A 14,750-nucleotide genomic window follows, 5' to 3' on the forward strand; every position below is an offset into this window, starting at 1 on the left:
GGGTGCATAAACTGCACACATTTCACCAACTAACTGAATTTAACTAGCATGGTGTCAGCGCTCACAAGCAAACATGAATAGATCACACTCGATGACCGCAGACAACCACTGTCGAAATGCTGGCGTGAGCAAGCGCGCCAGCAGCGAGCGAAGGTTCCTGTGGTCTATCGCTTCAGCGGAAACTGAGCAGCAAAATCACAGTGCATACCAACGTAAGAGCCGTGTGGAGATCGCTTTGAAGATACATTGCGCGCGACAGCCCGCAGCCGGGCAAAGTACAAGTACGAAGTTGCTGGCGGAGTAGAAGCTGCACCCCTTTCCTTCCGCGCTGCCTTCCCGCTTTCCTCCTTTCGCGTGGGGGATTGAGTCGCCAGTTCCCCTTGCGCCTGGTCGCAAGATACGCATTTGGTGCTGCAGCTAAACGTCTCCTCCCCTCTCTCCCTCCCATCCCCCCAAGGCCTTTCGCACGATGGAAGACGTGGCGTTTGCTCTCCGCCGTGCGTTCGCTCTCGGTGAAAGCGTGCGTCCCTCGAGCGCTTTCACTCGCACATACAGCATACGGCGTGTGGTGACGTCTTTATCGCCCTTGGACTTTATATGGAACCTCACGGCGACGCCGACGGCAACGCCGACGGTAGAAATCCATAACTGCTTTCGCAATAAAAATATTTTAACCCTAAATAATAGGTTGCAATGTAAACGGCGTGAATAGAGCACGCTGGGTCTATGTCGGCCAACCATGTCATAACATTTAATCCTTTGGTTTAGCATATAAAATTGTTGGAAAGCAGGAAACTGACGGTGAAGTCTAGTCTGATAGCGCCATAGTATACATTCACTCGACAACTGCAATATAGAAAAAACATCATAGTACAAAAATGAGCAAACAGCTTGTGAGCTAAATTTAACGCTCGCAAGTAACAAGAATTCGATAAAATACATGTGCAACACGAAAAAACAAGTGCACTGTATAAACCCGTAGAGTACAGGCAACTGAATAGAGGCAAAGCAGAAAATAATGGAACTCACTGGATTTTTACTTTATACAAACTAAATAAGTGCATAAGAAAATTTCTATATAAAGAAAGAACTAATGCGAATAAATAGGTACACTTTAGAATGCTTTCTATAGGCAAAGTTGGAAGATTGTGTTAATAAGGTTAGTACTTGCGGATGAGTACTTAAGTGATGAGAAACTTGCCATTTTATTACCTGCGGTATGGTTAGTTGTAGTTTTCTTGTTTCGTAAAAATTGTATGTCGGATGTCCCGATACCAAGTAATATTAGTCGAGGTGGTTAAAATAACGGACAGTCAGTGGTGTTCTTAGTAAATATTTGTTTGCAAAGACGTTGGCTATACATTTCACCAATGCTAATAATATAGCCCGGTGAAAAATAAGATGGAACGTGTTCATGGCACGATAAGCCATGACTGAAACAATCAGCGCATTTTTACATAAGATGTAGGTCATTAACGTTGCTTTAGGATGTGGCTCACCAAACAAAAAAGCAGCATTGCAGATACATGTGAATCAAAGAAAAATAAAACTTTCCTTAGGAGTATTTCGTTAATAAGGTTCTGGGATGGGGGTATCTGTTAACCATACCAATTGAGCTTGCTATGTTCGTTATCACAAATTCTAGATGCGGTGTTTACTGTACATTGCCATTACATTGCACTCCAATTAACTTGTATTGCGACACGCAATTCAACACTTGAGACTGAAATATAAGGGAAGCGAATGAAACAACTGCCTGTTTATTAGTATGGAATATTATGAGCTTGGTTTTGTTGACATTTATATTTGGTTGGTATTCACCCATTCTGTTAAATACTGCAGGCATGTGTTTGCCGAAGTTAGGAGGGGAGGTAAAGAAAAAAAATCAGTTGTGTCATCTGTATCAAGCACAATATCACCTGTCTGGTGAAGAGAAGGCAAGTTCATGCTAGATCGAATCTAATGCTTTCATAAAGTCTAAGAAACTTCCGAGATTATATAAGTTGTTCATGATGAATGCTCTCAAAATTTATACAGATCCTTAAAGACAAAGACTTGGTAAAGTAAAAGTGTAAAATATTATTAGAAATAAATTTTGACTATTGCGTATACGTGCTGAGAAGTAAAATGGTTAATACAAAGTTACACTATGAGTTCTGTATAAACACGTCTGTACTCCTTAGGTGAATATGAGGCTAACTTTTGTATTCAGAAAAGTTAGAAGGGCAGACCTTATTGGCATTGACAGCTTTATTTATTTTTGCTCATTCTCCGGTTATATTCCAGGAGGAAGCTTGTAAACTACGTTGGCTGGTACTTTGTTCGAGAGGTTGCGGACGTAATGACATTGGAGGTCCGAAATTTTCTGAACCAGTTTCTTAGTACAGTGCCAAAACCTGGTATTCAAGTGAATCTAAACGAAGGTCACTGCATTGACAAGCTCATTGGATATCACGGTGTGATGGAAGCAGGCATCGCACACTTGTACCTATTGCGCTACTTCGGCGAAGGAGCAATCGAAAAAGTAAGGAAGCGGAGACATGTCTGTTCAGCTTATAGCCATATACGAAGGATTTTTTACTTATTACCCAATATTATTGTAAGAACACTGCCGTCGGTGGCAGAGACAAAATACATGCTGAAGCAGTTTTTTTCCGGCAGCTTTAGGGGCTGCCACCGGAACCATAGCTTGCTGGAAGGGCGGCAACTAGGGCAGTGATTGGTGATTGCAGTGGTCTTTACTGTTTGAAACTAATTACATAAAACCTACCAATCTGTGCAAGAACTGTGAAAAGAGAAGCATGAAAATGCAAGCATCGAAACTGGAGTCTCGCTGATCGATAACATGGAGAAAAGAATCAATGCCTGAAACGTTGCATGGTGCCCTAACTTTTCGAGTTGATATAACTGTATGTCCAAACCTAGAATAATGTATAATATGCGCTCCTCAGATCTCTACCCGTACCAAATATCAATCAAGCTTCAATTTCATCGACGCGTTGCACGACAAACAAACATCTTGCGAACGGGATGACTGTGTGGGCTTTGCACTTTCGGAATGAAGGGATCGTGGCAGCAATGGCACTACTTCGCACGAAAGTCGAGGATCTCTGAGAGAAAGTTAAAGCTGGCTTTCGAAAACACACTTCTCAGTTGGTTCTTCCTGCAGCTTTCCTGCTGCGTCGCAAGGTATTGCGTTCGGAAATAGCAGCGCGTTAATAAAATCTTCGGTGCGAAGCTTCGTAATCCCGACTTCGTGTTAAAGTTATCCGAGAATACGAGTTATCATGAATTCAACTACCATATGCACCATGGGGAAAATGCACTTATCACTAGCGTGTGTGTACTAATGCATTCATACAATTTTCTTTCCTCTACGCCTTGTTAAATATGTTTGTTCAGAATTTCTTAATATGTGTTGGTTTTTGTTTTAACTCACAGTTTTTTCTTACGTTTTTTTTCTCGAAACAGGCATCTGCAGTAGCGCATCACCTTAATTCATCATTCTATAGTTTTGTCGGCATGAATTCATGGATGGATACTGAGGCACACGAGAAGTCGCTGCAATGGGTAATCAGATGGCTTTAAATTCTACATGGTCTCCTATTTGTGATAAACATCTTTTTTATTTTCCTTGTTAGAACACCTCATTATTTTATAATAATTGGCTTCACTGTCAACCTCCATAAGGCGAGCATGAGGTTCGAGTACTGTGTAGTTATTAGATACGTGTGTCCGTTATAGACAACGATGCAATTAGAATAGTAATAACCTTTGACGAAATCTATTTATTGGAACAATGACATTAGTAAACAAGCTGTATTTTGATTTCCTATTGCATAGTGATCACGCACGTTGTCTTTAAAATTACGTTGCAACTTCGCATAGGTAGATTGACAATAATAGCATTCGTAGAAAATTGTTTAGAACGCATTGCAATTGTCAAAACAGTCAAGCATTCGTTTGTCGGTGATTCAAGGGTACCAAGGGATCACGGGCTTATAGCTAGAGCACTGCACGGGCCGAATTTTCCAGCCCGGGCCCGGCCTGGGCCCGCCATTAGTACACCGAGCCGGGCCCGGCCCGTAGATCAAATCCAGGCCCGGTCCGGGCCAGCGGTTTCAAGCCCAGGCCTACCCGCGCCGGCATCTACATGAACAGGCCCAGCCCCGGCCCGCTAGTATGCGAACCGGCCTGGTTACGCTGGGTTACACCGAGAACGCCGAGGAACGCCGATGCTCAACACAGTAACCGGCACCTAACAGCTGTGCTTTAAAACGTTGAAATTGTCTACTATGTGATACATTAGTTTCTTCTTCTTTATTAGAAAGCTGGCTACGTCCACGTTTTGTGCGCGGCGTTTCGGAATAATTGTATAGAATCGAAGGCGTAAGGAGCCAAGATTATGTAGCATGCTGCAAGTGCAGATTCTGGAGAGAAGGCAGATACGTACGTGCCCCGCACACTCCAAAAACCAAGGCAAGAGCGATGATGTCACTGCGGGCACTGTTATTTTGTATATCTATTGCACTGGCATGTATGCTTATACAGGACGACGCCCCTCTCAACAAGACTGCAGGGGACCATCCCTGCTCGACGGCACCGCAGTGGAGCAGGGCTAGCCAAAGGAGTTCCGAGTGCCAATCAGATTGATATTTTGCAATACGTGTTGCAAGGCTAGCGAGATGTTTCGGAACACCCCAGAACATCTAGGGTCCAGTCGTCTTGCACAATGTGCCTGAAATATTGTTTATTTTCTGACCCAGCGTTCTTACTAAGACCCTACGAAGTAAGGCGTAAATGATTTTTTTGTTAAGATCAGGCGCACATACAAAGTTACAGATAAGAACACAGTGGATTCAACGTTGTCATGTATTCCATCTAATTGAAAAACGTTACAATTGTTATTACTGAAGTATAGCTAAAATGACTGGTGCATTTACTTTTACAAACGGTTAGACGATGGATATTTTGCTATTGCTTAGTGGTAAAAAGCTGGGTTCATGCTTCTTTTGTAAGCACGAGGATATCCAGACTTGTTTCAACACCTTTTGATTTCCAATAAATTTGTTTCAGCAACCATAAGTGATACTTTAACCGATATTGCATATAGATGAAAAATTTTTAATATCTTATTGTAAGGTGGCGCGCGGGGAGTACTAGTCTGGTGTTCCAACTCTCTGGCTGCTCTAGTCTCGTTACGAAGTTTTACTTAACGGTAAGTCAGCCATTCTTTCTTGAAATAAGTTAGGAAGTGTGTCTCTTACGCACCTTTCATGAAAAATTTGAGGGATGGTCAATCTGCCAGAACTGGTAGAATTGGGAATTTATTCCAGATACCGATTTCCTCAGGATTATCCTTTATGTATGCAGCCTATAGATATATAATTATTTTTCTCAATAAGCTCGAAAATTACGGTAATAGCAGGAGAACTGCTTGTTGAGAGGCAATGACGACGGCCAAAGAGAACAGATATTGAAACGAATCGTTATGAAACACGCCTATTGGGTACTTTTAATGCGTCTGCGGTGTTAGCGGTTCATTACTTTGTGCGCACTAAACTTCTAAATAAGATACGTTGCACAACCGGGACACCAAAGTTAACGTGTAGGTTTTCCCACACATTTTTTGGGGCACAGGTAGAGAGAAGGCTGAAAGGTAATATGTCTCGGGGTGGCTTTGCAAGCAGTTGTCCCAAACTCCTGATACTCTGAGGATCCTGAATAATCGTACGTGCATGATGCATTGACCAACCTCAATTCTGTGCACACAGATTACTCTACCAGAAAATTTCGAAAGACTTACTGATATTTTGGCACTTTTCATTCTGCAGTGTCACTTGTTACACGTATATCGTCCACCTCTTGAAGTATAGCAATTGATATAGCGGTAGTGCTCCACTTGTAACAGGTGATTATAATTTTGTGGCTGCGTAATACTCAACGAATGGAATCAGCATGAAATCATAATTTCTAACTTGCCATGTTGTTTATAGTACCTTCCCTACGTTTTAAGATTTACAAAATTACCTTGTTACTTATATGCAGATGAGGAAACTGCAGTACCAAATAGGCGCTCCCCATAAACACCTTGATGAATCGACTATTCAACAACAGTACGATCTTGTAAGTAAAGACATTATATTCATGTATTTAGGAGTTTTATACATACTGTCATGATATGGACGGAAGCGTGCGAAAAACAAAAAAAAAAGACATTGCCGTGTTCGCCATGCGGGGGCGATGACGAAGTGGTGTGATCGTGTGGCGCATGGCGCGTGGTGCGTGCGAGTGTTCTGAGCTGCTCGGCGTTGAAGGCCAGCCGGTTCTCGCTGGACGCCCGGTCCAGAGAACCCAGATCGCCCACTGCGCCGTCCTTGGACGCAAAGGACCTGTGTTCTTGCTGGGCAACCGGTCCAGGGAGCCAGGTGAGCGGAGCAACCGTGGTCCCGAGAGCCAGGCGAGCGGGGCAACCGTTCGAGAGAGCCAGGCGAGCGAGGCAACCGGTCCAGGGAGCCAGGCGAGGTGGTCGCTTTCCCGGGCCACTGCCAAAGCCAGCCGGCTGCCGGAGGCGAGAGCAGTAGCGAGAGCTGTTGCACGGCTACCATGGCTGTGTCTGCTACCGTCGCTGCTGCAGCTGCAGATCCCGTGATACCGTGGGTAGGCCCATGGTGACGTCGTCCAGCCGTCAGCCGACCCTTCGGGACCGACATCGGCCTCCACGCGTCAACGGGCTCCACGCAAAGGGAACGCATGGCGAGAGACTTTATATTATATAACAGGACACTCTAGAGTAGCAGCTTCGGGACTGCATGTGCTAGCATAACTTACATGTCCATCGTGAAGTCTGTACGTCTTTGTGCTGTTAATATATATTCTGTGTTTGTGTGCACTCGAGTGGTCGATTGCGTTCCTTGGTGAGTGGTCTTGGGCCCAAACCTCATTACATTTTCATCCCAATCTAACATCACTACATCATCAAGTCATCACACATACCTTATAGTAGAATTTGAAAACCACTCTGCTAAATGCGTGATAAAGATTACAAGTTTATGTTTGTCAATATAACTGCACAACCATAATTTATTTTTGCTTCAAGGTAAGGCAGTGACGTGAATGCAACTGAAAAAATGTGGTTATTTTCTGGTATGGCTAACTTTAGTGTAGTTTTAAAGGGGAAATATTTCCTTGTTAAAGAACAGCGTGGAGGGCCGGCAGTTGCCTAAGCAACGTCGCCCCAGGGAAATACTCCGGAGTTTATACTGAAGGAATTGCATACTCTGGTCAGTATGCAAAAATTGTGAAAAATATTCAGCGTAGCATGCTCAATAATGAAGCAAATTTTCATGTTAGCTTTCTTTTTGTCTATGCGGATGCGAAGATCGATGCATACGTTGTCAGAAGAGTGTGATGAAATATCACATATTGGAATTCTTCTGAAGATCAAGAATACGTTAATATCAATTAGAGTGTTGAAAAGAACAATTATTTCTGTATTGAAATGTCTTATATTCTATGAAGGAAGACTGTAAAACTGTTGTTGCCCAATATTACTGTTTAAAATCAACAAAACATGCAAACAACACAGGAAGTGTTCTGAAGTAAAATTGAAACGGAAGAGTCTGCAAAGCAGCTATATTTTGCTGAGTTTAGGATTTCTGCTGATGCTGCATTCGCGCATGGTCTGACTGCCTATTTGAACTTCATGGCGGTTTTGGTGACGGGAATTATTTGTTTGAATTGAGAGCTCATAAGGTAGCAGGAAAGGTGTGAGACCACTGGAAAATTGAGAGTCAAACAGTGTCGCAAGTTCACAAGGTTTCACGTTATCGATGTGCTTCAACGTGCTCCCAAATCTTTGCTGATAAACATTATTAAAAATGTAGCAGCCCCATACTAACTAGGTTTGACGATGGAATACCATATATTGGCTGTGAATTCGGTGAAAGGACCATATCTTGCAATGTTAGCAATTACTGATGCAATTACAAATATATTAACATGTTTCCCCAATACCTGTATTCTAAGTGTAAATACGATAAAGTCTCATGGCCAGAAAAAGTTCGGCTTCTTTAAAGCAGACATAAAATATCATTTCTAAAACACGGATAATAATACTTCGTTGCACATAAGCATACAAAAAGGATCGCGTGCACAACTTCAGGCACACACGAACTAACCGTTGTTTCTGTGAATACCCTAGACATACATACAAAGTATTTTATCGAAGTATGCACCCTGTTTTCATACGAGAAATTGCAGATAGCTTAAACTTTGTACTTTGCAGAAAGCAGCTGACGATGGAATTACAGCTTGCTAGCTCCATATAGTAAGACTGCTAGTGCTGCCTCCCAAAGCTTGCTAATAAGCTGCAGGAGCGGAATTGGCTATTTGGGATGCATTAAGCAGGCACCTGGGCATCATGTGAGACACACACAATTTTTCACAGTTCCTATTTTCATGACATCTTAAATGCAGCATACATGAACGAACAATCTAGCCTTCCTTGGCACTTTCTAATGCAAGATGCAATAGGCACTATCCAAATGATCATTACCACAATACTGTGTGCTTCTTTAATGAATGAATACATGATTTATTCGAAAGCATGGTGCATAAGCGTAAGTGATGTAGAGGGAGGGGTGACCACCAAGAAAAAAAATGGAATAGACGTCACCTAAAACTCTTACTTTGCGTCGCTTTGCTGTTTACTGAATAACCTATGTATTCTTCTTTGTTCGTGCGTATTTAGGTCAAGGTACGAACGCAGGACACTCTTTTACGGTATATATACGCCTATCGGGACAACAATTTTCTGCAGATGCTGAGAAAAAATGGGCAGGCGTACTATAGAAAAGATATGTGAGTACAAAGAAGACAACGACATACTGGTGACATGAAAATGTCACTTTCAGATTATTTACTTGAAACCTTGACATTTTCTTGCTACTCATTTCCCTCCTCAGAGATAGTTAGTGATAAAGATAACATGTAATTTTCAACAACACAGACATTATTTTCATGCTCCTAAAGAAGTTGTTACTTTCTGAATATTTTGTTTAGTTATCTTTCTATGATCTAGGAAGTGCATAAAGTATGGCCCCTAGCGCAAGATTAGGACTTCCTACCAAGCCTATTAGAGTGCCATAAGATAATCGAGGTTGCACATAAGCGAAAAAATATTTCCATTTAGCATAGTATTTAAATGTGTTTTATTCACTGCTTTCATCATCATCACATTGACGAGTTCTTTCCTAAATTGTGCATAACCAGAATGGCTGCAAACTGCAACAAGGTGTCATTATCAGCATTTATTTATTTTTTAACTTGTATGCAAAATATAGCTGAGCTGAACACACGCAATAGAAGCACCCTAACATAATACAAACAAAAATACACAATTTCAAATGTCTAAACATGCCTATTACTATTGCATGTAATCACTTTGGTCCTGTATTGGCCACAATGTAGAGTAGTATTTCCAGAAATGTAAAAATTCAGAATTATCCCGCAGCGTAGATGGTACCCTCAGAAACCTTGTAAGATTTCACCTACAGGCAGATTCTCTGTTGCACTCCGACGAGGGAATTTAACTTCAGGCGTCTGTTCTACAGACATTCTTTCCATTCTTCTCCTGCGTCTCATGCGACTAAGAGCTATCAACTCCAGAGTTGGAAGGACAGCCAACTTTTGTAGAATCCCCTTCAAAGCTTTCGTGGTCTTTGTTGAACCAAACTATAGCTTTAGAAGTGGCCATCTCCACAATGCGGACGCCGAGACTCAGTCGCAGGCTGTCCGGATGGCCGAGGTCACTGCCAACGAGCAGGGGATTCTGTCCGATGGCTGAGCGGAGAGGCAAGGGACTCCCACCGCTCCCCACCCCTGACCCCACCTTGGAAAATCAATAAGAGTTATTATTTCTCTCTCTCCACAACAGGGCATCAAGAAAATTTTGTTTTGTGGTACAGGAAGCAAATCTTGCCGTGGACTCAGACGCGTTTTCAGTATTGTCCTCAGCATAGCAAGAGATGCGCTTTTCATCTGCCAGCTGCTGATAAAAAGCAGGGCCATTGCTTGGGCACTAGTAAAAGTTCCCAAATGAGCTTATGCCAAATTAGCCAAGGCTAGTGCTCGCTTGCGCTTACACCAAGAAAGCTTGGCATCTGGGCAAAACGTGCGGCTGCGAGCGTCATCAGCCTAGCAGATTTCAATAATTTTTCGCAGTATTCCAAAGAAACATATAGCTTTTTAAACATGAAAATAAAACGTAGATGCTAAATTTTGCATCAACGATCTAAAGACTATTTAGTTAAAAAATGATGTGATTCTTGACCCGAATTTTTCCTTAATAATTTATTTTACTTTAAGATAAAAATTTGGGCTCTAGGCTAGCATGTCTATAGAGCTGGAAAGAAAAGTCAGAGTCGCTTGTCTAAAGAACGCTGTGTGGAACTATCAACGTTTGGTTTTACATGTCACTAGTAGACTTGAAGCGGGCAAGAAAAACAGGGCAAAAAAATACTGACTAGGACCAGCCCTTGTCCATGTTCTTATTTTCGTCCCTAATTTTTCGCGCTTGAATTCTGCTGGTGACGGATACCAACATGCCTGCTCTCAAGCATCGCTTAATCAAATATATATTGTCTGCATATTGATAGTGTTGTGTTTCTGAACATGGGCCGTTTTAGTTTCTATCCCGCCAATGTTTGTCTTCCTTGACTAGGCTGTACGTATAGGCATCACCACGGACGACATAGCGGTCCGTAAGGACATGCCCATCAATAATCCTAGCATCGAGTATATGCTAGTGAACGCGGCCGGCCAATGAAAAACGATTGTAATGAAAACTGGGGTGTGCGAATTTAGACAAATTGGCCTAGCACGCCATTTGAGTGGTGGGAGGTACTGCTGACCGGTGATACCCTGGCGGGACAAGAAGCTCTCGTCCAGCAAGTTCGTAGAGCAGCCATGGCCAGTGGATTCCTGGAATGGGGCCACTACCCACTCGACTTCAAGACCAACGACCTCGATGGTCCAAATAAATGTTTTTTCTATCTCTCCGAGGATAGTGTTAATCGTGTATGGCCAAGTGGTAGAAGTGCTGGTGATAGTTGCATGTCTCTCAATCCACGATTACATAGCAGCAAACAAGTTCGATTCTGTAACTGAATTTATGTGCATTATCGTCATTTTTCAGCATTGTAATTGACTTTCGGATTGGCCATCCAAGTATGTCGCTGCTGCTTACTGAACAATTTTGAAGAATTGCTAACTCCTCTTTACGCAAGTCTGTAACATTTGAATAATCTAATTCGTTCCTACTTTTGAAACAAGGTCATTGATAATATGTGCAGTTGAATCCAAACTTTATGGATGCCATTCGGCGTCGTCGATAACTAAGGTAGAGTAGCAATGTCTTTAGAGAGCTGACAGCAGTAAACGCTCTTGCTGCTTGAATTAATAGACTTTTTCGCTCCCGCCTTCTATAGCGACCGGATAACATATGCGATGACGTTTTCAAGTTTGTATTTACTCTTAGTTACCAGACACCGATGCGCATGCTACTTGCGTTGACGTAAACTTTCGCTGCGGCAACTTTGTCCAAGTGCGCCAGCGCTGTTATCGATTGGAGGAGTTGTGCTTTTGGAATGTTTCGGCCGGCGCACTTCAAGTCGGCGTCTTATTTCCTGTCAGTGGCACGGCGGTGCAGGAAAAGTTCTTGACAAAGTACCTATCCTTGGTTCGGGAAGACGAAACGTAGACTTGCTCTTGTCATGCCCCAGAACCAGGATATCCTCTGCGTAAGGAAAATACTACTTCTTCGGCTTTAGGGTGTGTCTGGAGGACCTCCTGAAGTATTGTTTTAGTTCACTAGAGGTGATCGTCGAAGTTTGAGGGAATGAAGACAACTTTGCCAAGTAGACGAGATAGGTCTGCCACTTCAAGTTTTCCAACACCGCGTACAACAATCGCTGAAATGGTTATGAAATCGTTGTCAGCCCAACCGCTATCCTGAGTACTGGAACTCAGACCGGCGGTTCATTGGGCAAATAAATCTAACGAAGTTTTGTGCACATGAACCCCACTTACGAGCGCTAACAAATTCGGACAGAGCTCATCTACCTATCTGAGTATGACAGTGGCTGCTACGCGTTATTTGTGATGCGCGTTCTGTGTCTGGGCACTCTGGCACTTTTGATGATGATGAGGACTATTTATTGGCATTCCCTTTCGAAACAGGGCGGTGACAAATAGTCACCTAGCCTGCTTGAGTTAATCATTAAGGTGTGCTATACATAATTTTCCTTGCAGCATTTTCGTATACATCTCATTATTCCTTTTTCTCCTCAAAACTTATCTGCCTTGTACCGCTTCATAGGCCTGTAATGGATCCAATCGTATTCATCTCTTCCTTACTTTTTTCCACCAATACTCTAGTTAACTTGCTGAGACAGGTTGATGCTTCGATCCATATTAAAGGCTAGCCCTCCTAAAAGCTCTTGGATTTAATATAGATCGAAGCATCAACCTGTCAGCAGTGGAGATAAGCAAGAGACCTAGAGTATTGGTGGGAAGAAAAGCATGGAAAGTATTGATACGATTATGCAAGCCCTCCTAGAAGCGCTTGGATTTAAGATTTCTCGATCTAAGTTCCCACTTGCACGTATTAAATGACTAAAGTTGTCTTCTGAGAAGTTAATTGAGAAGCGGCGCATTCCCAGTGATAAAGGCCCACTAAACATATTGACACGTACACTGATTTATCCTTTTCTTGGGGACAGCATTTCGACTGCTAATAACATAAAGCTAAAAACGCCTGCATGATTTAGAACCTACTCGGATGTTATCGTTGATTCTATCTGTTGAGTAATTTCTCGACGAACCTTGTGTAAAAAGATTGCGTGTGCGACGTGAATTGTGTGGTGCTTTCTGGAAGACACACGGGCACCAGCGATTACCCTGGAACGATCGATGGGTCATGTATAAAAGCCGACGTGCTTGACCCGCAGATCAGTTTTTCAACAATCGCCGACTCCGCTCGCCGCTATCTTTGTGCTGGACTGTTGCTTGTTTGTTCTGGGCACAGGTTCGCGCAATAGAGAGTTCTTTCGTGATTTACAGTTTTTGCTACTGTGTTCTTCACCGTCACTACAACGTGAGAATATGCAGCGGCACATACCCAGTTCCAGATGACCTTCCATTCTAGTTTCGGGAGTATACACTTTCTTGGGACGGGGCGTCTTCTTACTTTTGATTTGAAACAGCACCATAAAACGACATAGGATCGCGCCACATGCTCTCGTCATGCCTATGCTATCATTTTAATCACGCGAATGCCGATATGCGTCCTTAGATATCCGCAAGCACCCCGATATGCGTCTGTATAAATCCACCGGTACGTAGGGTGGAGCGAGCGCAATGCACATCTAGAGGGTTTTTGAAGCAACCCAAACATTTGTTTTGTTTATTTGTAGACGTGGGGATGTGGCGATAAAAAAATTTGCCATTTTATTAGGACACAGTGAAAGCACTAGTGTTGATTGTAGAAAGGTCTGAACTGATACTGTGCATTTCAGATGGCCGGTGTCAACGTTAGCTACTGATGGGAGGTACTCGGAATTCTACACTTCTTTAGGTAAGTTTAGTGTCCCTATGTAATAATTGCAGCTGTAGTAAAAATACTAATAAAAGTCGTTCAGAAATTATGCCCGGCAAAATATACTGTCATTAGTTTTTGTTGCTTCTAGTACCAAGCCACAGAAGAACCACTTTCGAAGAAGCCTTCAGGATTTCAGCTGCTCCTGAAAAGTTTCTCATTGTTTCGTTAATCACCACCCACTGTTGAGCAGCGGTGCGCCTGCAATACACTTCAGTTACGACCAATGAGCATTGGCCTCTCCGGAAGTAACAATGTTTTCACGCTTCCAGTTGCAGTGACGTCAGTTTAAGCATTTCTTTGAAGCATAACAAAATGAAAAGAAACTAGAAAAAAAGGAAACCCACTGACTAATGAGTTTTGCAGCGAAACATTGCGTGTACAAACGCCCGTAGCTCGCATACGAGCATTTCGAAATGTGCTCGTAAACGCTGAGGAAATCAGCTGACATTCGGAGGCAATCTAATAGCTTTTTTGAATTGCAATAAATTAAATTGAGTGAAATAATTGCGAATGTCGTATATCTCAAGCGCTGTAAGTTTTGATTTACTGGACTTTTTGAGCAATCTGCAATGGTCCTGATGTCTTTGTATGAGAAATTTTCGCCATACTTATTCAACGAGTTGAGAAGTTGGAGTCAAGGTTCCTACTTGTCGAATTCCTCGTCAATCGACATTGGTTCCTGTCACAGAGACTTGCCCAGTACATTAGTAGATTTTCGCATTTATTACATAATTTTTTCGTGATGAGGAAATACAAAAAAAGGAGTATTGTTTTGTCAGTGTACTTGTCGCTTGTTGGAGGGACGCTCGCTGGAGTACGTTTATGAAATGTGTTTTAGGGAGCGTGAAATCCGCTCTGCATGAATGCGGTAGAGGGTGTATTATTTCTCGAATAACAAAAAATAACATGAGTGCTTGTACTGTAGACCAACTGAGTAATCCTTGTTGTAAGTTTGAACAAAGTTGTTTTTACAAAATGTTTTTCAAGATATTGACGTTGTGCGCAATTATAACCATAACAATATAATGGACGTTCCTGCATTAAAGTTCTCTCGTTGTAAGAGCGGACGCTTATGATAGTGTTTGGGCGC

The 14,750-nt window shown here is 42.5% G+C and overlaps 1 protein-coding gene across 1 annotated transcript in view; it reads left to right on the forward strand.

Annotated features, from left to right (window-relative positions):
• Positions 1-14,750, forward strand: part of LOC119463664 (neprilysin-1-like) — a 39,300-nt gene that overhangs the window by 3,819 nt on the left and 20,731 nt on the right. Inside the window, exons 2-6 of the mRNA XM_049655312.1 lie at positions 2,287-2,524; positions 3,472-3,570; positions 6,049-6,126; positions 8,753-8,862; positions 13,578-13,636. Coding sequence (XP_049511269.1) covers positions 2,287-2,524; positions 3,472-3,570; positions 6,049-6,126; positions 8,753-8,862; positions 13,578-13,636 — 584 coding nt within the window. The remainder of the gene's footprint in view (positions 1-2,286; positions 2,525-3,471; positions 3,571-6,048; positions 6,127-8,752; positions 8,863-13,577; positions 13,637-14,750) is intronic.

The sequence above is a fragment of the Dermacentor silvarum genome, chromosome 9, assembly GCF_013339745.2.
Source record: "Dermacentor silvarum isolate Dsil-2018 chromosome 9, BIME_Dsil_1.4, whole genome shotgun sequence".
Lineage (NCBI taxonomy): Eukaryota > Metazoa > Arthropoda > Arachnida > Ixodida > Ixodidae > Dermacentor > Dermacentor silvarum.